At 36.8% G+C, this 22,621-nt stretch overlaps 1 protein-coding gene across 5 annotated transcripts in view; it reads right to left on the reverse strand.

Moving 5' to 3' along the window:
- Positions 1-22,621, reverse strand: part of NAIP (NLR family apoptosis inhibitory protein) — a 45,165-nt gene that overhangs the window by 11,530 nt on the left and 11,014 nt on the right. For 4 of the 5 annotated variants that reach the window (XM_072958551.1, XM_072958552.1, XM_072958550.1 and 1 more), the window contains 11 exons: positions 21,673-21,754; positions 20,469-20,520; positions 18,531-18,650; positions 16,681-16,780; positions 11,892-11,973; positions 10,634-10,691; positions 8,422-10,524; positions 6,167-6,334; positions 4,315-4,467; positions 3,861-3,947; positions 1,953-2,117 (listed from right to left, as the gene is read on the reverse strand). In XM_072958551.1, coding sequence (XP_072814652.1) covers positions 1,953-2,117; positions 3,861-3,947; positions 4,315-4,467; positions 6,167-6,334; positions 8,422-10,524; positions 10,634-10,691; positions 11,892-11,973; positions 16,681-16,780; positions 18,531-18,650; positions 20,469-20,520; positions 21,673-21,754 — 3,170 coding nt within the window. The remainder of the gene's footprint in view (positions 1-1,952; positions 2,118-3,860; positions 3,948-4,314; positions 4,468-6,166; positions 6,335-8,421; positions 10,525-10,633; positions 10,692-11,891; positions 11,974-16,680; positions 16,781-18,530; positions 18,651-20,468; positions 20,521-21,672; positions 21,755-22,621) is intronic. The other variant, XM_031675194.2, reaches the window with a different exon arrangement.

Below are 22,621 nucleotides of genomic sequence, written 5' to 3' on the forward strand. Positions count from 1 at the left end.
AAAAAACCTAATTGTAGACATCCAGTTATACAGACATAACAAGAGCCATACCTTAAATATAAAGATAGATACAGAAAGATTAAAAGTAAAAGGAAGGAAAAAGACGTGAGACACAATTACCCAAAGAATGCTGGGGTAGCTATATTAATATATGATGAAGTAACTGACTTCAAGGTAAGAAGCATTACTAGAGATGAAGAGGGTTGATCTGCCAAGAAGATTTAACAACTTTCTATGTACCTAGGTTTAAAATACATCAAGCAAAAACAGAACTAGAAGGAAAAGAAGACATCCACGATCATGATGGGTGATTTTAATATACCTTTTCCAGTTACTGATAGAATAAGCAAACAAAACTAAAAACAAGGATTTGAGTACTTTTCACACTTAATATTAACTGTGGAAAGCTCATTTTTTTTCCAAGAGAAAATGGAACATTTACTAAAATTAACCACTTTAGTATGTATTTTGTATTATGCTGGCCCATAATACAAGTCTCGACAAATTTCAAAATTGAAATCATACAATGAATATTCTATGATAACAGGGAAATTAAGCTCAGAAATAGGAACAAAAAGGTTATTAGACAATCCCCAAATATCTAGAAATTAAGCAACACATTTGTAAAAAACTGGTGTGGCATGAAAAAAATGACAACTGAAATTAGTATTCTGAACTGAAGAATGAAAATATGACACTAAAATTTGAGAGGGAGCTAAAGCCAAAGTTAGTGCTATAACTATCCATCTCAAGAAAACTGGACAAAACAAATTATACCCAAAGAAAGCAGAAAGGAATAATAGAGGTGAGAGGAGAACTATTAAAGAAAAGCATATGTAGACAAAAAACTTAAAAATGATCAATCAGGTTAAAAAATAGAGAATGTATAAATTAATATCAGAAATAAAAAGGTGAATATCATCCCAGATCATATATTTTTAATGATTATAAATAAGTATTATGAGCAATTTTAGAAAATTAAAATTCTTAGAAAAATGTAACTTACCCAAACTTGCCAATGATAACATGTAAATGTATACCAATAGAAACTGCACAGTGAGGTGAAACAACTATCGGTAGGACTGTAAGTCGGTACGACTATGGAAAACTAAATATATACCATATGACTCAAAGCCTATCCCTAGAAATATCTCTGTATATATACACATCAAAGGTCATGTATCAGAATGTTCATAGCAGCATTGTTCACAGTAGGCAACTATTGTAAACAACTCAGATAGCCAGTTGAATGGATAAATAAGTTGGGCTATGTACAGTCATACAACGGGATAATATATAACAATGAAAATCAGTCACATGCATCAATGTACATTAATATCACAAGTATAATGTTGAGCCCAAAGAGTCAGACACAAGAGTACACACTGTGTAGGATTCATGAAGTGAATTTTAAAACAGGTAAAACGAATCTATGGTAAAAGAAAGTAGTATAATGGTCACCTTTGGGAAGGAGGGGAACGCAGTATCAGAAGGGACAGAGAGGAGGCTTCTGGGATGTAATACTCTATGTTATAATCTATATTGCTACCCAAGTATGAATAACAGTTTTCAAGTACATTCACTTGAAAATTCGTTGAGCTGTACACGTAGGATTTTGTACTTTTCTGAATGTGTATTAATCTTCAATCAAAAAAAAAACCTATAAAAAGGAGTACATGGAAGGTTTGTGACCAGGTGTCTGAAACACTAGGTGTCAAGAGCATAGACTTGAGAGCTTGAATAGTCTCAAATGGGAGGCTATCGTTTACTTGAGATCTGACCAAAATGAACCTAAACACAGAAAATTAGAGGGAACGATATGATGGTAGAAATGAAGTGGGTTGAACATTTTTAGAGGGGCAAATGTTTCTGAAGATACTTTGCAGCAGAAAGCTTGAGTAATACCACTGGCTTTCATGTGATCTGAAACAGTTTAAGTGAGGGTAGCTCACCAATTTCTATCACGCTGTCGTCATCCAAAGTGTTGAAAAATGAGAAAACTCGGAGATGTTGAAGATGCTGACACTGCTGGATGATTAGTATGGCCACTTGATGAATACCATCCCCAGAAGGAAGCAGCAATTCTTCCAGGTTATTAAAAGAACCTAAAGTATAGGCTATCAGGAGAGACAAAGAAGTTATTTTCTGTACCGTGTTCCCAAACAATGGTAATATTCAAATTCGTGCACATTCCAGGAGGCCCCATCCGGCTAGCATAGAGGCTATTCCTCTTCCTCTCCCATGGCTGAAGAAAGGGGTCGGCCTACACCTTCATTGCTGCCTCTAGACAACCATTCCTCCACCCTTCCCCAACCACTCTCTCCTACACTCAAGACCAGAGTGCCTATCTTGTCTCCATTTCCTCTTAGACTGAAGCTTCTACTGGCTTCCAGGTTACTCTTCTAGCCCCTCAGTGCCTTCAGCCCCCTTTCTTACCATCCTGCTGTCATCCTCAGTGTCTTCTACCTCTGCCTCCTAGCACTAAAGCCTCACCATCCACTGGTCATCATCACTTTCCTTTTCACTCTGATTGCTCCTTAGCATGATACATTATGGATCACTCGATCCCTAGAAAGTTATGTACTTCTGGGGCCTCACACTTGCAACTATTTTGAACACTTCCTAGCATAAAACAATGTTCCAGGCTTATCTTTTCCTTTTCTTGTCCCAGTTATTTTATCAGCCATTTCTCCAAGCACCCCGGTTCCCTTTAGGGAGGCTAGTATTTAGAAGTCAAGATCTGAGGAGTTGGTGTGCTCATTGCTACTAGGATTCTTTATAGTCTCTCAGGGGACTGAGTTGAGAAATATGTATATATGTGTGTGTGTGGTGGGATATAAATAGATCAATACAGATATCCCCATTATCTATGTATATAGGTTAAAAACCACAAGTCCACACCAGTATTTCCAGTTCTAATACCTCAGGTTCTAGCCTCTGCTTTCAGTATTTATAAACTCCTTCTCCAGCTCATTATATTCATTGTACTACTTGGCGTAATCAACCTGTTGTACATGCTAGCCACCATCCTTGGCCCCCAATCCTGCCTCTGTCGCCTCAGCCCTCATGCCCCTCCTCTACCCACACAGCTGCCTCCAAAAGAGGGAAAGAGGAGATCCAGGTGGTCCTTGAGCATGTTCAAGTTTGAAAAACACTACTACTCAACACTGCCTGTCTCCACTGACTCCCCTTTTATTTTCCTGTGTTAAAAACAAGATAAGCTCCATGTCACGAAACCATGATGTAATTATAGTTTTGGGTCTCCCAGAAATGGAATCTTAAACTAGTCCATCAGGAATTGCCTGATCAGCACTAGTTAGGCAGTCTGCCTGATAGCCCTGCCATCCTCTAAAGGAAGGTAACCTTGCAATAACAGCTCGCATCTTTGCCTAGTATAACTTCCTTGTCACTGCTCCCCACTGCCTATAAAAGTCCTTCATTTTGTACAGCTCCTCGGAGCTCTTTTCCATCGCTAGACTGGATGCTGTTGGATTCAAAATCATTTTTGTTCACATAAACTCTTAATTTTTGAGTTTTCGTAACCTTAAAAATAGTTTTACCTATATCGTAGAAACATTTGAAACAATAGGTATTTAACATATTTGGAATGGTAGCTGGCAATGAAATTGCATAGTGCTATAACAGATATGTATTCTAAGAAATGAGTCACTGAGAACATCGTTTTGAATGACATCAAGTGCGATCAACGCATTTGAAGGGTAAAAGTTGAGCAGCACTGTCCCTTCTAATGAGCAAGGGCAGGTAATACATATTATAATTTGCGATATCATGCAAAATAGAAGAATTTTGTAGGGAAAGAGAATAAAGAGTGAGTAAAAGGCACTGTTCTGTAAACATACCAAAAATTTCAGCCGTTTCCTTATCAGAAAATTCTTGGTGCTGAAGATTTAATATCTTCAGAGAAATAAAATTTGGCAGTACAGTGACTATAAAAGGGAAAATAAAAATTTAGTTATGTCAGCTACAGTTCTTATACCAACAAGTAATGTGTTTAAAGAGTATTTTAAAAGTGATAGAAATTAATATAATAATTCATATTGAATTTATTAGTATGACAAGTAGATAAAACAGATCTTTGCTCAGGGAACAATTCTGATAACTAGAAATGTTTAAACTTCCAGAAACAAATATACTACCTTATTTGAATATTTAAGATCAGGTATCTATTGTAATAGCTTTTGTTCTTTGACATCAATTTCATATTTAAAATTTGGCTGTTTTTAAAAAGTGCTTAAAATGACTCTGTGTTCATAGAAGTATCTTAAGCCAAAATTTTACAATTATATCTCTTACCAAATGGGAGGGCATTAAAAAATGGTCCAGAAAATTTAATTTCTTCAAGTTTCTTGCAGGAAGCAAGTACAGTCATGAGAGACTCAAAATCCGAAAAGACATTACATTTCAGATGGAAAACACGAAGGTCTAGAGAATTCTGAATTAATTTGACTGTAAAATATCAAAGATTTCAGAAATCAGAGAAGATTGCAAATTTCTATCAGAATTAGCCATATAATTTAGCATTTTGTTTCAACAGTACGGAATTAAAGCATCATGATGTCATGAATCAGGCTTAGATTCAGGTTCTGCAACTGATTAGTGAGCTATGTAAACACATAGTTACTGACCCTTCTCTGGGAGTTCAGTTTTATCTTCTGTATAATAATGGCATTGAATGAATGGCATCAGTTAAAACCTTCAGCTTTAACATCCTAATGTCTCTTAAGTTTGCACATAACATTTACCCTATAGAAATACTATGCAAAGAAACATAAAGGCAGTGACAACTCTGAAGCAAAATCTAAATTTGATGCAAAAATTTCTGACCAATGTAAGAAAACTACCAGCTTCAATGAATTTTTTTGCATGGAATTCTGCACATCAGTTTGGTAGAGATTAACCTTTTTTTTTAAATTGAAGTATAGTTGATTTACAATGTTGTGTTAGTTTCAGGTGTACAGCAAAGTGTTTCATACACACACACACACACACACACATTCTTTTTCAGATCCTTTTGCATTATAGGTTTTTATGACAAGATACTGAACATAGTTCCCTGTGCTATATAGTAGGTGAGATCAACCTTTCTTCAGTCTGTAGTGTTTAGCCTTCACTAAACTAAGGAATTGATGATATCTAAGTCATTTTGCTAAATGATATATTTAAGAAAGATGGCTGTATAGGTTGTTCATCAACCATGAGAACAGGCTGATGAGAAGCTGGGAAATGCTTCTGACTGCTGCCAGTCTGCAGATTTCTCCATTTCCCCAGCTGTAAAATGAGAATGGTAATAGTACTCTACCTTGTAGAATGGGTATGAAGATTAAGTGAGTTAATATTTATAAAGTGCTTAGAACAGTTCCTAGCATTTAGTAAAAGCTCAATAATTACCAGTAGCTCTCTGTTTTTTTTTAGCAAGAAAGAGTGCTATTCCCACAATTTAACATGGATACAGGCTAAAGCTTCCATAGAACCTTTAACCTTAAATAAATTATTAGCCTTATATCCAGAAGGAACACTACTTCAGGATGATACCTGCACCTCAATGTTCATAGCAGCATTATTTACAATAGCCAAGACATGGAAACAGCCTAAATGTCCATCAACAGCTGACTGGATAAAGAAGATGTGGCATATTTATACAATGGAATACTACTCAGCCATAAAAACCGACAACATAATGCCATTTGCAGCAACATGGATGCTCCTGGAGAATGTCATTCTAAGTGAAGTAAGCCAGAAAGAGAAAGAAAAATACCATATGAGATCACTCATATGTGGAATCTTAAAAAAAAAAAAGCATAAATACAGAACAGAAGTAGACTGACTCATAGACATAGAATACAGACTTGTGGTTGCCAAGAGGGTGAGGGGTGGGAAGAGATAGACTGGGATTTCAAAATTGTAGAACAGATAAACAAGATTATACTGTATAGCACAGGGAAATATATACAAGATCTTATGGTAGCTCACAGAGAAAGGAATGTGATAATGAATATATATATGTTCATGTATAATTGAAAAATTGTGCTCTACACTGAAACTTGACACAACATTGTAAAATGATTATAAATCAATAACAAAAATTATTAGCCAAGTAACTTTTCCAAGTGATGTAAAAACTAGTAAGTCAAAGTGCCATTCTTACCTAGTTTGGAAGGACCATTCTCAGCTAAAATTCGGATAAATAATTTCTCCATATGGTGAAGATTTAGGAATTCTTCAGGAATGACTGAAAAAACATTTTGTTGATCATCCAGATTCACAGACAGTTCTTTCAGGCACAAGAACTTGTCCAAATTAGGAAAGAGTTGATCTAGAAAGCAACACAGTTTCCCATTATTAATCTAAAGAGTTCCAAGAGGAAATTTTGAAACTGTCATTTTGATTCATCAGATTATTTTATTTTCAAATGAAAACCTTTCACATAGCATAAGACATCCTTTTTTAGAAAGGATATATATATGTAGATAAAGCTTTTTGCGTCATTGGTCCTGTATTACACTCTGGATTCACAAAGATGAGACATACTCTCAACAAACGGGGCTAGGATAACTGAATTTCCACATGCAAAAGAAGTTGGACCCCTACCTCCCACCACCATATACAGAATTACCTCAAAATGGAGCAACAATTTAATGTAAGAAGTAAAACCATACCACTCTTAGAAGAAAAACAAGGGTAAATTTTCATGACCTTGGATTTAACAGTGGACTCTTAGATACACTACCAAGAGCAGTAGCAAAAAAGTAAAAAATAGACAAATTGGACCCCATTAAAATTTAAAACTTGTGGACCAAAGGACATTATCTATACAGTGAAAAAGGCAATCTACAAAATAGGACAGAATATTTTAAAACCACATATCCAATAAAAATTTAATTATACAAAGAATTCCTATAACAAAAAGACAGCACAGTTTAAAAACAGGCAAAGAGGATTTAATAGACATGTGTCAAAAAAAGACGCACAGACAGCTAAAAAGTACATGAAAAAGATGCTCAACAGCATTAGTCATCAGGAAAATGCAGATCAAAATCACAGTGAGTTACCATTTCACACCTAGTAGGATAACTGATTTTTACAAAAAAAGCCTCAAGGATGTGAAGAAACTGGAGCCCTTTTACATTGCTGCTAGGAATATAAAATGCTGCAGCCAATGTGGAAAACAGTTTGGAGGTTCCTTGAAAATTAAAACAGGATTACTATCACTAATATGATCCAGCAATTCCACTTCTGGGCACATATCCAAAAGAATTTAAAGTAGGGTCTCAAAGTAATATTTGTACACCCATATTCACAGCAGTGTTAGCCAGAAGAAACAATCCAAGTGTCCATCAAAAGATGAACTGATAAAATATGACATATACATGCAATGGAGTATTACTCAGCTATAAAAGTAGTGAAGTTTTGACACATGCTACAACACGGATGAACCTTAAAAATGTTATGCTAAGTGAAAGAGGCCAGACACAAAAGGACAAAATATTGTATGCTTTCACTTATATGAAATACCTAGAATGGACAAATTAATAGAGACAGAAAGTAGACTAGATACCAGCAGCTGGGGAGAGGAAGGAGTTATTGCTGAATAGGTAGAGTTTGGCATGATGAAAAGGTTCTGGAAGTGGATAGTGATGATGGTTGCACATTATTGTAATTGTACTTAATGCTACTGAGTAGTATACTTCAAAATGGTTTAAAAGCTTTATGTATATTTTACCATAATAAAAAAGTATTTGAAAGAAAATGAGCAAAGTTTTTCTAAATTTGATGATTAAATATCAACCCACAGATCCAAAAAATGTTTAGTGACCCTCAAGGAAGATAGATACAAAGCAAAGCACACCTAGGCATTCAACAGACTGGTGAAAACCAAAGCCACATTAGCAACAACAGGAAATGAAAAAAATTAAAATACCATTCACAGAAGTATCAAAAACAGAAGTACCTAGGAATAAATTTAATGAAAGATAATAAACTTTCAGTCTACACTGAAGACCCTCAAACACTGCTTACAGAAGTGAAAGGAGACACAGGTAACTGGGAGATATTTCCCATGTATTTATTTCCCAAAGAGTACAAGCCCTTTCTTCCGCGAAGCAGGTGGGGTAAGGGTAATTCTCAAGCATCATTTACATATAGAGCATTCTTTCCTAATAACGAGTCATTTGTTTGCTAAAAGCCTTCATTAGTTAACATTGTATTAACTTTATCAGAGTTTGAAAGCCATTCTGTTATTTGGAGGCCTTTCACTAGTTCATATCACTGGCAGAAATAAGTTAGTAAAGGTTTATCTTTATCTGTTCAATCAGCAAGCATTTATGGTCTCATGCTTTCAAAAGTTTTCATCCATCTAAGAGTGAGAAAATACAACTACACATGAAATAGGCTGATGTTTACCTTGTAGCTGGGTTACCTCTGAGACTTCAAGAGACTCCAGGGAAGGCAGAGTGAGAAGTAATTCCTGTTCCGCTGCACTCAGCTCAAATTTGCTTATGGAGCACTTGGTGAAAGAGGCCTTAAACTGCTCAAGAGCCGGGCGGATGCGTTCAATAAAGCCTCTGCTGCCCATTAAGTGGAGTTCGATGTGCTCTGAAGCTGAAAAAACTTCCATTAGAATCCTGAGCATCTCCTGGTCCACAGCATCTGTACCAGTCACATGAACTTCCAGAAGAGGAATCTTGTACTGCTTTGGAGAAAGTTGCCAATAGCCAGTGCTGATGTCTGGTGGTGTACTGAGTCGCATGTTCAGAAAACTCTCAATGTTTTCCTCTTTTTCAGCTAAATTCTGCTCCCATTCATTCATTGGTTCAAAGGCAGAAGCACAGTCTTGATCTACAGTTGGTACCTGAGATTTGTCCAGAATTGTTGCCAGGACTGAGAAATCTGGTCTGAGTAACCTGTCATTTCCTCTTATGGAGAACTGGATGCTCTTCAACAGTAACAGGCTTTCGGGGTGGTCAAAAAAATACGGTAACTGAAGTACATCCAAAGTGAGGGTTCTCCCCTGAAGGAATTGCAAAATAAATGGGGAGCATGTAGCAACAGTGTTGCTTTGATAAGCAATTTTTACAGCCAGAATGAATAAATGTTTTGAAACCAATGAAAAGTAATCTTGTGGACGTAACTGCCACAGCTGCCTAATAATTTGCATCTTCTCGGAAATTTCTGGACGGTGCTTCAGGTAGTCATCATTTTCAGATATATTCTCCAATGACTCTTTATTATCCACCAAAAGAAGCAAATGAGATACAATTTTTGGCCCTGCCTTTGTTGAAGTGTGGCAGGAGATGTAGTTCAAAAAGTTTTCATAGGGACATAGAGCCATCAAGGATGAGTTAATTTGTTTCAAATAATAAAGTCCCAAATCCTGATCTTGCTTATCTGAATCCAGGAGTTCAGTCAGCCTCATCCCAGCAAGAAATTCTTGAAATGCAGGATTTAAAAACTGATAGATTGGCCTTAGTCTCTGGGCTGTGAATTTGCTCATCAGGAACATGGCTAGATCTTCATCAATCCCTGCATCTATGAGATCATCATCACTGAACTCAGAGCAAGATGAAAAAAACCCTCTCAAGGCAAGCTCACCACAGGAGGACACAGTTGCTCTCAGAAGTTCAGCTTCAGTTTTGTTCTTTAAGAAAAGGCATTTCATATAGGACTTGAAAACAGTCACATCATCAAAGGACTCATCAAAAGGATACTGAAGCCAGTTAGCACAGACTGCTGCCACAAAGAGGGGAGTTTTCTGAATTCCCTGCAAATTTTCATTCTTTCTAAAGTGAATCATAAAATTTTGCAGGCGGGTCATGTTGTGTGAAAAGAGTTTCCGTAATACATAGATAGTATTATAGAAGGGGAACACTTTGATCTCTAGAACTGTGTCTAGGTAGCGGCGAATGTTCTTGGCCCTGTTTGTATGGACAGCAATCAATAAACAGGTTCTTGACAAGTGGTTTTTTTGAATCAGTCTCTCTATGACTTGGGGGACTGAGCACATTTCTTTGTAGTCATCCAAAAGGAGTAACACCTGATTCTTCAGCTGCTGGATAGTATTCCTCAGGCCCATTTCAGTAACAGAGCCTTCTGTCTCTGGGAGTTGGTCACTAATGATGTCAGCCAGGCCCTGGTCCAGTCTGGTAGAGCTAAGGGAGAGATAGAAGACCAGCTGGAACCTGTTTAACAAGGGACAGCATCCTGATGCCCAGAGGAGAGCTATTTCCTTCAGGAGGACTGTCTTTCCACTACCAACTTCACCCTCCACACACATGACAGAGTTCAAGGTAGCGAAGACTTCAGGCAACACCACAGGCTCTTGCATAGGACTGCTGATATGTTTTGAAGCCAGAGACAGATCACAACCCAGCAACTGGTCAGTGGCTGGACAGGAAGAGACCTCCAGCAAAGCCATGTGGCAGAAACGAGCATTGGTGTAGGCTTTTCTCAGTCGCTCACTCAGACTCTTTGCTTCCCGAAACCACTGGGCTTCACCCTGAGCCATCTCTGTGGAGAGAGGCAAGGAGGCACAGTTACAAATACTCTTCTAAAATCCCCTGCATACAGATGTATGTACGCATTCATATAACCCCATGTGCTACTTCCAAATCCTTACCTGGCACTACGGAGCTAACTGCTGCTGAATCTTCAAGATTACTTTCACTTGTGGTTTCCTTTGAAAATAAAATCTTCTATTAAATCAAAATTTGTATAGCAGGTGAGACATGTTATAGTTGGTGATCAAACATCTAAACACAGCCCACCCTCAAATATTTATGTCAATTTAAGGGAGGAGTGCTACAAATATGAAACAGCAAGTGATCTACAAATACATGCAAGTGTGTGGTCTCGTGTGGTTCCCAGACAGCACATTCCATGGGCAACTCGAGCAGCGATCACTGTTCAAATGATCAGAATCACAACGTCTAGAGCAAGATGAACCCTCCACAAATCATCAGGTGCAGCTTCTGGCCTTAGTTATCAACATAGTTTTAATTTTACATACCTGGGATGTAGGAAGATTATGTTTCTTCCTTTAAAAATGAGCTATTTAAGGGAGGTGAGGGGATGAGCAAAATAGATGAAAGGGATTAAGAGGTACTCAGTTATAAAATGAGTAAGTCACAGGGATAGGGATTTGTGGTAGTAACTTTGTATGGTGACAAACGGAAACTAGACTTAAGATGGTGATCATTTTGTAATTTATAGAAATAAATCACTGTTATATACCTGAAACTTACTGTAAGTCAGTTATGCATCAACAAAATAAAAATAAGTTGTTTCTCCATCCCCAAGCATTTTTTTCTTCAGTTTCATTTTCAGTTCACAAATATGAAAGATGAATCAAGTGAACATCAATTTACCCTTTTTTCTTTTTGTGGTACAACAAACCAAATATACCTAACATACAGCCTCAAATAAGGGGTATGTGTATACTGAAGTGACAATGGCTGTTATCCTAGATAATTATGTAAGATTTCTCAACCTAAAGGGGTCAGTCTATTATCCTGGTTTATGATCTAGTTGATAATTTGCTTTTGTAAAAGAAACATTTCTTTCCAGCTTTAAGAAAAGCTGGCTAGCAAATCAGACCTTACTGTCCTCCAAATGAAGATCATAGATGGAATCCAGGTAGCCTGCATGCTGATCAACTGTAAGTCTAAAAGAATCTGGGCCCCAAAGTAGAAGGGATTGACGCTACATTTCATGAAACTAGGTATTATGTCTTGTTTATTGTAGTATCGCAATCTGCAAGTAGCATATAGTAGGTGCTAGATAGATATTTGTAGAACTTATTTGTGATATCCTGTTCAAAAACAGTTTTTAATGACATGATTGTGCAGTCTGAAAATAAACAAGGTGGTGTTCAATACCATTAATTCAGAAAGTTCACCATGGCTCTGAAGGTCTGGAATCACTTCTGCAGAGGACTTCATATTTTGGAGAAACTGACAACTAAATACAAAAGTTAAAAGTTATAAAAATAGTTGTATGCAATTAAGCACTTGCATTAGGTCTTAAAAACACTGTTAGAGTTTTAATGGCGAAAATTAAGTATAAAATTAACATTCCCAGTGATTCTTTCTGTGTCATTAACAAGACATGTAGACTCTTGCTCTCAACAATAGAAATATAAATGATTTATAAATTAATGTGGGGATAACCAGCAAATCTAGTGGAATGAGTGCATATTTAACACTCATCCATGAAACCAACTAAAATGAACCTAAAAAAAAATAGAGAAGACAATTCCATCTATGGATTCTGGAGCAATCACAAAAAGGACATTCATTAATAGAAAAATTGATGAAATCCAAATAAAGTCTGGTGTTGATAGTAATGTACCAATGTTGGTTTCTTAATTGTAACAAATGTACTGAGGTACTATAAGATGTTACTACTAGCAGAAAACAGAGTAGGAATATATGAACTGTCTGTATGATCTTTGCACCTTTTCTCTAAACCTAAAATTATTCCCAAATAAAAAAATTTATTTTAAAAAAGTCCATTAATATGAAGACAAGGATGGCTACAAACATACTCTCTAAAAACTATTTGCCAGACATCATGAACCTGGAACATAAATACTCTTTAAATTCAGGTATGATGTCCTCCCGAAGAACCAAGGGAGAACATTCTAAAGAGCTCTACCCACAATCATTAACTTGGATAGATGAGAACTATAAATGTCAGCAGGTAAATGAGAAAACTAGGAACAACTATCTTGGCTCATATTCATGCTGCTGAATTACAGGAAAGCAGAAGATAAAGCAAGAAGACACTTCATTTTTATTTTCCTAGAAGATTGGGAGATGAGACCAGAAAGAGAAGGGTAGCTATGGGAAAAGAGCTAGTAGGACTTTCAATGCTTCTGTCCAAAGTTGCTATGTAGAGAGATCCATCAAGGAAAAGGACTCTGAAGGAAGGTGAAAATAAAGACTTTTCCATACAAATAAAGCCAATACAGTTATTTGCCAGCAGACCTGCACTACAAAAATTGTTCAAGGAAGTTCTTCAGTTAAAAAGAAAATCACAGATGGAAACTTGGTTGCACCCAAAGGAATGAAGAGTGCGAGGGATGGTGACTAAATGGGTAAATATGAAATTATTTTTTCACTTTAAAAAACTATTTAAAAGATAGTTGTTTAAAGCAAATTTATAACACTATATTGTGAGATTTAGAATGTATGTGGACGTAAAGTGCATGACAACAATAGCACAAAGGATAGGAGAGGGAAATAGAAGAAAAATGTTACAGTATTATCTGAAGATGACTGTGATATGTTAAACATGCATTATGTAAATTGTAGAGCAGGCACTAAGAAGACAAAGATGTATAGCTGATAAGCCAACAATAGAGATCCAATGGAATACTAAAAGATGCCCAAATGCAAGTGAGAAAAAAAAGAAACATAAGAATAGATCAGATGAATGGAAAACAAATAGCAAAACAGTTTATTTAAGTCCAGTCATATCAATAATTACATCAAATGTAAATGTTCTAAACACTCCCACTAGAAAGCAGATACTGTTGGACTGTTAAAAAAACAAGACCCAACTGTATTGCCTACAAGAAACTCACTTTAAATATAAAGTCATAGATAAAAGTAAAATGATTTCAAAAAAGATAGTACCATGTAAAACTATTCATAGAAAAGTAGAGTGATATATTAATGTCAAATAAAGACTTAAGAATAAGGAGCACTATGAAGAATAAATGGGGACATTTCATATATTCTCTGCATATGAAAGAGAAAAGGGCAAAGAATAGCCAAGATCTGCTCCTGAAGAAAAAGAACAAAGGAATTTTATGATAAAGTATGAAAATATGCTTAACATTATTAGTAATTAGATTGATAAAATTTCGGCAATGTTAAGTTAGTGAGGAAGCAGGTAGAATGGAAATATCTATGCTAGTGGAAATATAAATTAGTATAATCACTTTGAAGAAAGTTTTGCAAAATCTAGTAAAGTTAAATATGTGTAAACCCTATTACTCTGAAAGTCCATCGTTGGTTATGTATCCTAGAGGAACACACATGAGCACTGGGAATCATGTATAACAGTGTCCACGTGGTATTAATTGAATTGCAACCCTCTGAAAACAATGTAGATGTTGAATCAAGAATAGAATGGATAAATTATATACTCATAAAGTAATATACAATATAGCAGTGAAAAAAGTGAACTACAGCTTTACACATAATTATGAATGAGTCTCAAAAACATTGTGGAGTAAAATAAGCCAATCACAGAAGAACCATGTAGTATGCTTCCATTTATTTGAACTTCAAGAATAGACAAAGTTAAATATGTTTATATATGTAGATGGTAAAACCACTAAGAGAGGAAGGAACAATTAACCCAAAATTCAGGATCATGTTTACCTCTGGATTGGAGGAACAAGGATATAATTAGAATTGGGGATGCTAAGGCCTTGGTAATATTCAATTTCTTTTTTTAAAACAACTTTATTGTGGTATAATTTCTGTACAGTAAACTACACGTATTTCAGATATACAATTTGATGAATTTTGATAGATGTATACACACATGAAACCACCACTATAATCAAGATACCTAGCATTTCCATCACTCCCCAAGAGGTGCAAATTTTTAACTCCAAATTTATCTCTTCCCATTTCCTATACCCCCTGGTAACCATAAGTTTGTTGTCTATTCAATTTCTTAATTTTAGTGGTGGGTTCATTGGTTTCTTTTGTTGATTGTTCTTTAAATCATACCATAAATATTTTAGGTACTCCTTTAACAGCATCCTACTTTGCAGTTTTAAAAAAGGGGCAGAAGAATAAAAAGCCACACAAAAAAGGAGTTTATCAATTCCAGAAAAGGTTCTAAATAAAATAAGACTGCATCCTAGCTTATTTTTCCAAGAATTAAGAATACTCTCTCCACTGTTTAACAATTTACTAAGTATTAAATCCAAGTAAGAAAGAAAAAAAGCAACTACTTTTGTCAAAACCCCTTTAAAACTGTATCCTCTTTAGAATCTTAGAATTAGATAGAAGTATTTAAGATCCATTTGTATTAATATTTATTTTTATAAAGACTCCTACTGCTTACAAAGTGAAAAGAACAAATTTCTTCTTACAGTTGAACATTTCTGAAGAGTTTGGTCATGAAAAATAAGCAAAAAAGAAAGAAAGAAAGAAAAACGATTGAAGTTCCACAGAAAAGAAACATTAAAAAATAACCATTTCTTCATGAAACTTTAGAACACTAGAAACAAACAAAATCCTAAATGTTCCCAAGATGGGAAAAAGTAGTTTGCAATCAAAGAATTAAAAATCAGAAAGGCATGGAACTTCAACAGCAACTTTGGAAGCTATTAGAAAATGTAGCAATGTCTCTACAATTTAGAATTAGAATGACTTCCTAGTTAGAATTCTATACCTAGCTAAACTATCAAAGAATTGTGAGGGGGAAATATACACACACACACACACACACACACATTCAGATATATGCATTAAATGGAAGCTAAAAACATGTATGTCTTTTGCAGTCTTTCCCAGGGAACTGTGGAGGAATGTTCTACCAAGGTGAGTCAATAAACCAAGAAGAGGATGACAATAGAACCAGGAAAGAGAAGCTACAACACAGGAGAGAGGCGATAGAAATCCCTATTGACCATGAAGAATGTTCCCAGGCTTCTAGGTTGACTGTAGGACAAGTAGTTCATATTGAAACAAGTCAGAGACTTCAGGACAGACTCCTTCAAGAAAATAAAAGTACTGGGATATGTTACATGTCTGAATGACTGGAGAGGAGATTTAAACATTTGGGAGAGTTTGAAAATGACATGGTGCTAAATAGATTTTTAAAACTAAGCAAATGGCTGTATTTTTAAAACAGGAAAATAATGTCAAGGAGATGGAGAAACTGACATACATATGTACATACATATATACACATACATATATACATGTATCTCAGCCATAAAAAAAGGATGAAGTACTGATACATGCTACAACATGGATGAACCTCAAAACATTGTGCTAAGTGACGTCAGATATAAATGGAAGCATACAGTATGACCTTTTGTATGAAATATCCAGAAAAGGTAAACCTGTAGAGACAGAAAGATGATGGTTCTAAAAAGCTAGGGTGCAGTGGGGAGATAAGGAGTGAGTGCTTAATGGGTACAGTTTTCTTTTGGGGTCATGAAAATATTTTGTAATTAGATAGAGGGAGTGGTTGAAGAACACTGTGCATGTACTAAATGCCACTGGACTGTGCACTTTAAAATAGTTTATATGTGTGAATTTCACCTCAAAAACCAAAAAACTAAGCAAACATGCTAATAAGCAAGACAATTATTCCTACAAAATACTGGAAGTTGCACAGGGATGGATGATAAATCATAATTTACTACTGAGCTCAGCATTTATGAAGTCATAATAATGTAAACATGTAATGTGAAAATAATGATCTCACCAAAACTGTGCTGTAACTACAGTGAGAGCAAGGTTAGATGGGAAGGGTATCATGAGAGCAAGAGATAAAAGGGATGACAGAGATAAAGAGTCATCCTTCATCACAGGAATCTGAGGGGTGGGTGCAAACTTAGGAAGATAAAATGAGGGGGAAATTGTTCAAGTACATCCAAATTTATAGACACTAAACATTCATTCTACTCACTTGGGAAAACATCTGGTGTGTTGTTCTAATAGGTCATCACCTTCCTCCCACTTCTTCAAACATCCTCCACAGGAAAAACACTGGACAGTGTCCTTTATACCTAAAAGTAAGGAAATTTTATCAGTGCCACTGGCAAGTGTATTTGTCAAATGACACAGATAATAACCACCAGGCCTTTATTAGCAAAACCCTACTTGCTGTTTCAATCAGATTTTGTGACTAAGTCACAAACTGGGTCCCCAGTGAGGCAGTATTCTATACAGGACTCCTCTCACCAATGGGGTAATGAACAAATATCAGTGAATACCCTTATGTACCATGCACATCGATGAACACCCTCTGCCTGTCCCATCCTCATTCTATAGAGCCAGAGACTTGCAAGTCAGAATGTGGTACTGAAGCTCCATGAAGGAAGAGATTTTTGCCTGTTTTGCTCCTAATGACTCTCATGGGCCTAGAAGAGTGCCTAGCACTAATTAGGCACTCAGTAAGTATTTGTTTAATGAACAAATCAGAAATATACTTGGAGCTCAGGAAAATATATATGAGCAAATGTAGCAGCCCTCCTAAGTAAGTTCATGAAGAATCAAATGCCTCTTACTACATTATTGCCAGGTCTCTTCCACTAGAAGTAGGATCAAGTCTTCTCATGAGACTGTTTCTTTGGAAGGAAATTAGCATTTGGATCTACTGAAGGATTGAACTAGAAATGGAAAATCCATCATCTTCCTTCTACCCTTGGACCTCTGTAGACATTGTAAAGCCAGAGCAGAGGAAAACTTCCCTTTGTGTCTGGACAAAAATAGGAGGTCCTGGAGCTTGCAAGACCCCAAAAGCGTCAGATGATCAGGATTTGTGGGGAGAAGTGGAAGTTCAAAAAGAAAGAGGGTGAGGACACTGGACAGAGGGTCCTTGAGGAAGGCTGACAAAAGGAAGACAGAATAGAATGAGTAGGAAGAAAGGGTGGAACAGTGAATTTCCAAATGCTTAAGACTGTGAGGCATTAAGGTTTTTTTGTACCAATGGAATATACCTGTTGGTTAAAGTGAACACTCTGATATCTGTGACTTGACCTCTCAGTAAAAGGTCCACATGGACTTCCACTGTAACTCAGTGTGTTTGGTCTGAAGGCGGCCTGCAGCGTACCCAGGAAGGACATACTTGCTTTATTGTACCTCAGGCAGAGATTTAGCTGAGGCGAACCAGCCCTCCGCTGAATCCACTCTTTGTGGATTACAGAGTGGAACTCCTTGAGGACCAGCAGCTAAAGAGAATACTAGGAACTGACCAAAGATTCTACATGCTTAGGAATCATAAAAAGGAATCTCCTTATTTTCTCTTCCAAGGAGAATGTGGCAAAGACTGTTATCCACAGTCCTGGTATCTCTCATTCTTCCAAAGTAACAGAAACCCCGATTTTTTTCTGGGTACATTGCCACCCAGACAGATTAAACTCCCAGCTCCTCTTATAGTTAGGCATGGCATCTGACTACTAAGTTCCGGTTAGAGATAGAAACCGAAGAATCATGTGACAGTTTCCAGAGGCGTGGGGTGGGAAGAGGTGGTGGAGACTTAAGTGTAGAAACTAAAAGACCTGATAATTACCCCAAACAGAACTCTTGTATTTGTTAGCCCAGATCTTAAGTTTTCAAGTTTGGAGCTTCACTACCTAAGGGAGGTGTGGAAAACTGGGAGAAGATTTATGGAACAGAGAGGAAAAGGGATAGATAAGGAATAATGAAAGGAGTGAAGATTGTTGAGTCCAGCTAAATACAAGTCCGGGATCATGAAGTGCCTGTAGGGTTTGAGTGAGCAGCAAGGCAAAAGCGTGAGGCAAACTGCTGACTCACCTGTGTAGAAAAAACCTGCTTTGGTCAGAGCTGCAGCTCCCACAGGGGATGCCTGGGGCCAGTTCTTAAAAGAGTCCAGTCGGAGTTCTTCATTAGCAAAGATGCTGCCATTGCAATAAGCTTGAATAAAAGGCATATGGTGAAACCAGCAAGCTTTGATATTACAAGTATCAGTGTTCAAGTTATCCCTTCATATTTACAGATAGGATGACAGATGACTTACGGAGTTTACGTCAATATAATTGGAGGAGGGGGTTCAAAAAGAAAGGGGTATAGATGAAGCCAGATTAACCATGTGTTAAATTGCTGAAGCAGAATGGAGGCTACATGGTGGGTATTTACTATTGTCTTATTTCTGTGTGTATTCAAAATTTTCCCTAATATTTTAAAATTATCTTTCCATTATATAGCATCAGAATAAAGCAAGAAAAAGCTAGCTAGAGGAGCTTCCCCTCGTCCCCAAGTTAGTATCAAGATTTGAGAAAGACAAATTTTTCTTGTAGTTCCCTTAAAAGCAGGAAGATTTATTTCTTGCCCTTTGGGTGTCCACTCTTTGGGGGTGGTCTCCATTAGACATTCCATGTTAGGCTGGCTCTGGGGTTTGGTTCCTGTCTTCTGTACCCCATGAGAATTTGAAAATTAAACTGGTATTAATTAAATGTTAATAAATTTATGTACTGCAAATTTCCTAAGATGAAAGCTTGCTTCAATATTCCACTTAACCTCAGCTTCTTTTTAATGTCACTTCATTTAAATGTCACTTCATTTTTAATTTGAGTATTACTTCATGTACTGGAAAAATCTCAGTCTTTTCCTCCTGTGTGTCTACTTTACTCTCACTCACACTGCGATCACATTCACAATACTTGTGGTACCAGATGTGAGGGGGGTTCCCCCACCTAAGCAATTCTCTGTGACACCAGCTGGATGTCCTACAATTTAACTCAATTCTGACACTATCTCCCTGGAGATAGCATCAGATCCTACAGGTTAAGGGTCCAATCCTACAAGACTGCTCCACCCTCCACTTCATTTGTTAAAGTGGCTCGGAGAACTCAGGGAAACACTTACGTTTACCATGATAAAGGGTAGAAATGAACAGCCAGATGAACTGGCTAATAGGGGGAGGTCTGAGGGAAGGTCCAGAGCACAGGGCTTTTGTCCCTATGGAGCTGGGGTGCATCACACTCCAGGTGTCAGTATGTTCACTCACCTGGAGGCTCCTGGAACCCTGTTTCATTGGGATTTGTATGGAAGTCTCCTCACGTAGGCATGATCAATCATTAACTCCACTTACAGCCCCTCTTCTTTCTCTGGAGAATGAGGGTGGGGCTGAAAATTCCAAGCTTCTAATCATGGCTTGGACTCTCTGGTGACCAGCCCCCATCCAGGAGCCCACCCAGAGTCACCTCATTAGGAACCAAAGATGCTCCTAGTGCTTTTATCACTTAGGAGTTTACAAGGACTTTAAGAGCCCTGTGTCAGGGACAGGGTCAAAGACCAAATATTAGAACAGGAGACTCTCCTAGTTTTCTTATCACATAGGATTTACATGGGTTTTATGAGCTCTGTGCCTGGAACCGGGGGCAGAGACCAGTGTATATTTTCTATTATCTCATATTTAATTTCTTAACAGACACTGATCTATTTGTTTTCAAAACCATTTTATCCAGAAACTTTAATTGTTTTAAGAGAAATATCAGTCAAGGACCCAACCCTGCCCTATTTCCTTCTGCTCATTTATGTTAAAAAACTAAGTCACTCCAGGAGACCAGAAATCTCTAATGAAATGTTGTGTTGTTGTTGTTTTGTTTTGTTTTTTTAATTCTGAGGCACGAGGAGGAAAATGGAAGGGTTAAAAAAAAGATTAGGACAAAAAAAAAAAGCAAAAGAAGAAATAAATAAGCAAAGCCTTTTAAAATATTTCTGAGTCTCTACCTGATGCCATTGGTAAAGCTCTCTTGATCCAGGAATTCACAAAATGTTCTCCCTGAAGAAAATTAAAATTCAAGTTACCATACAAACTATTGTATATAAAATAAATAAACTACAAGGATAAATTGTGCAGATAGGGAACATAGCCAATTCTTTATAATAACTAGAAATGGAGTATAACCTTTAAAAATTGTGAATCACTGTGTTATACACCTGAAACTGATATAATATTGTACATCAGCTATATCTCAATTAAAAAAAAAACTCAACTTATCAACTGTTTGACTTGGAGAATACAACTACCTACGTATAAAAATTAAAAGAACTTCCTCCTTCACCCCCTGCCCCAAAATGAAGAGCTTCATTGGATTGAGTGGCAGGGTTGTTAGAGAATCCTTCAATTACTATTTATATCCATGTCGGAATTTTTAAAATGCAGATTAAATGAAAAAAATTATGAATAATTATTTATACTCAACAGGAAGATTTCTTGGGGTCAAGTCACTTTTTCTAGAGATGTAGCTCAAAAGCTGAGTTATATTTAGATATCACAGAGGTACTTTGACTAGTGAGGAAGACAAGATACAGGAAGGAAACTGGATTCAGAGGGTGGTTAGATATTGAGCAATTGTTCCTTCTCTGATAACTGTACCCAGATTTCTTTCTGAGGTAACACTCCTCCCCCACTTTCAAGCAGCCGTATTCTCTGCAGGGTTCTCATCTGAGTCATGTTACCCAACAAATGCCCTTACACCCCGTTTATTTTTTTGTTTTTGTTTTTTTGCATAAACCAATTTAAGTTGGGTTTTCCATCACCTGCCACGAGGGGAGCCTTACTGATGGAGCATAGAGTAACCAGCTCTGAGGCCCGTAGTGGGCAGTCATGCAGTGTTCCGAACGTCTCAGGCAGGCACTCAGATGGGGGCAGCCAAGGGAACTCAAGGGAGGTGGCCTCGGTCAAAGAGGGGAAGACACTCAGGAAGGCAGACAGATAATCAAAGGCAGCCCTGGAAAAAATTCCAAGGGCTCTAGTTTAGCAAGAGAATCTAAATTTCTTCACTCTGCCTCATGAGAGGCAGGGGAAGAAAATAGGGAAAGAAGAAAGAAAAAGAGCCCATGACAAAAGAGGAATGCCACCCCCTTCTCATTCAGATATTAATAGGTAATCAAAAGCCAAATTAAAAAAAAATCTCTTGTTATAAATTACCGTGACGCCAACAAATCCCTTGTAGCTTTGAATATACTGGATGATTTCCTCTGAGGTTTTCTTACATTGAAGAAATTCACATCTATAATTAATAAACAGAATTAAAATTTACCCCAATACTGTGAGAGAAATAGCCTATATTTCCTAATTGCAGTGATGGTTACACCATGAACATTTGTTAAAACTTACTGCATTGTATACTTTAAACTGCTCAATTTTATTTTGATAAAACTGTCAAAAATTTACCCCCAAACTTATGAGAATTATCATTATTCTCATTATTATTTCCATGAATGACAACATGTGTAATAATGTAAAATTAAATCTTCAGATTATCTTTTCTCTTGAAATAAAATATAATACAATCAAAGAGACTGATTTACAATAATATATAGAATGGAGCTTTTTTGTTTGTTAAACTATGGTGACTAAATCTAGTTCCTCTGGTTATATGAAAGTTATTGGCAGTAAGAACAAATAATAGTAAATTTCATCTACTGAACACAATACATCACTACTCCTTAAAAAGAAAATGGAAATTAATAAGTTGAATTTTTTAAAAAGAGCATATTGAATACATTAAAGAAACACAATCCTTTCCTCAAAAGAGAAGCAAGTTTTAAGTTAACTTTTAAAAAATCCCTCTCATTCAAATTTAAGTTTCCTCTCTAGCGGTGTTATATTAACAAGGGGCTGGGAGTCAAGTCCAGAATGTCAGTTCCAGTTCTGCCACTAATGGGGAAGTGATCCATCTTGCCTCTGTTCTCTCGTAGTCCCATGAAAAAATGGGACTCCATCAGATGATTCATACATTTCTCCAGGGCCACCATTCTCAGCAGCTGAGGTCCCGTTTTTGGGTATACAGAGCCCTCCAAAGAGTGCCCTAAATCTGTACATAACCTACCAAGCACATGAGGGATGGGCCTGTGCCCTCCCCACATGCTTCATG

This window comes from Vicugna pacos, chromosome 3, assembly GCF_048564905.1.
Source record: "Vicugna pacos chromosome 3, VicPac4, whole genome shotgun sequence".
NCBI classification, from domain to species: domain Eukaryota; kingdom Metazoa; phylum Chordata; class Mammalia; order Artiodactyla; family Camelidae; genus Vicugna; species Vicugna pacos.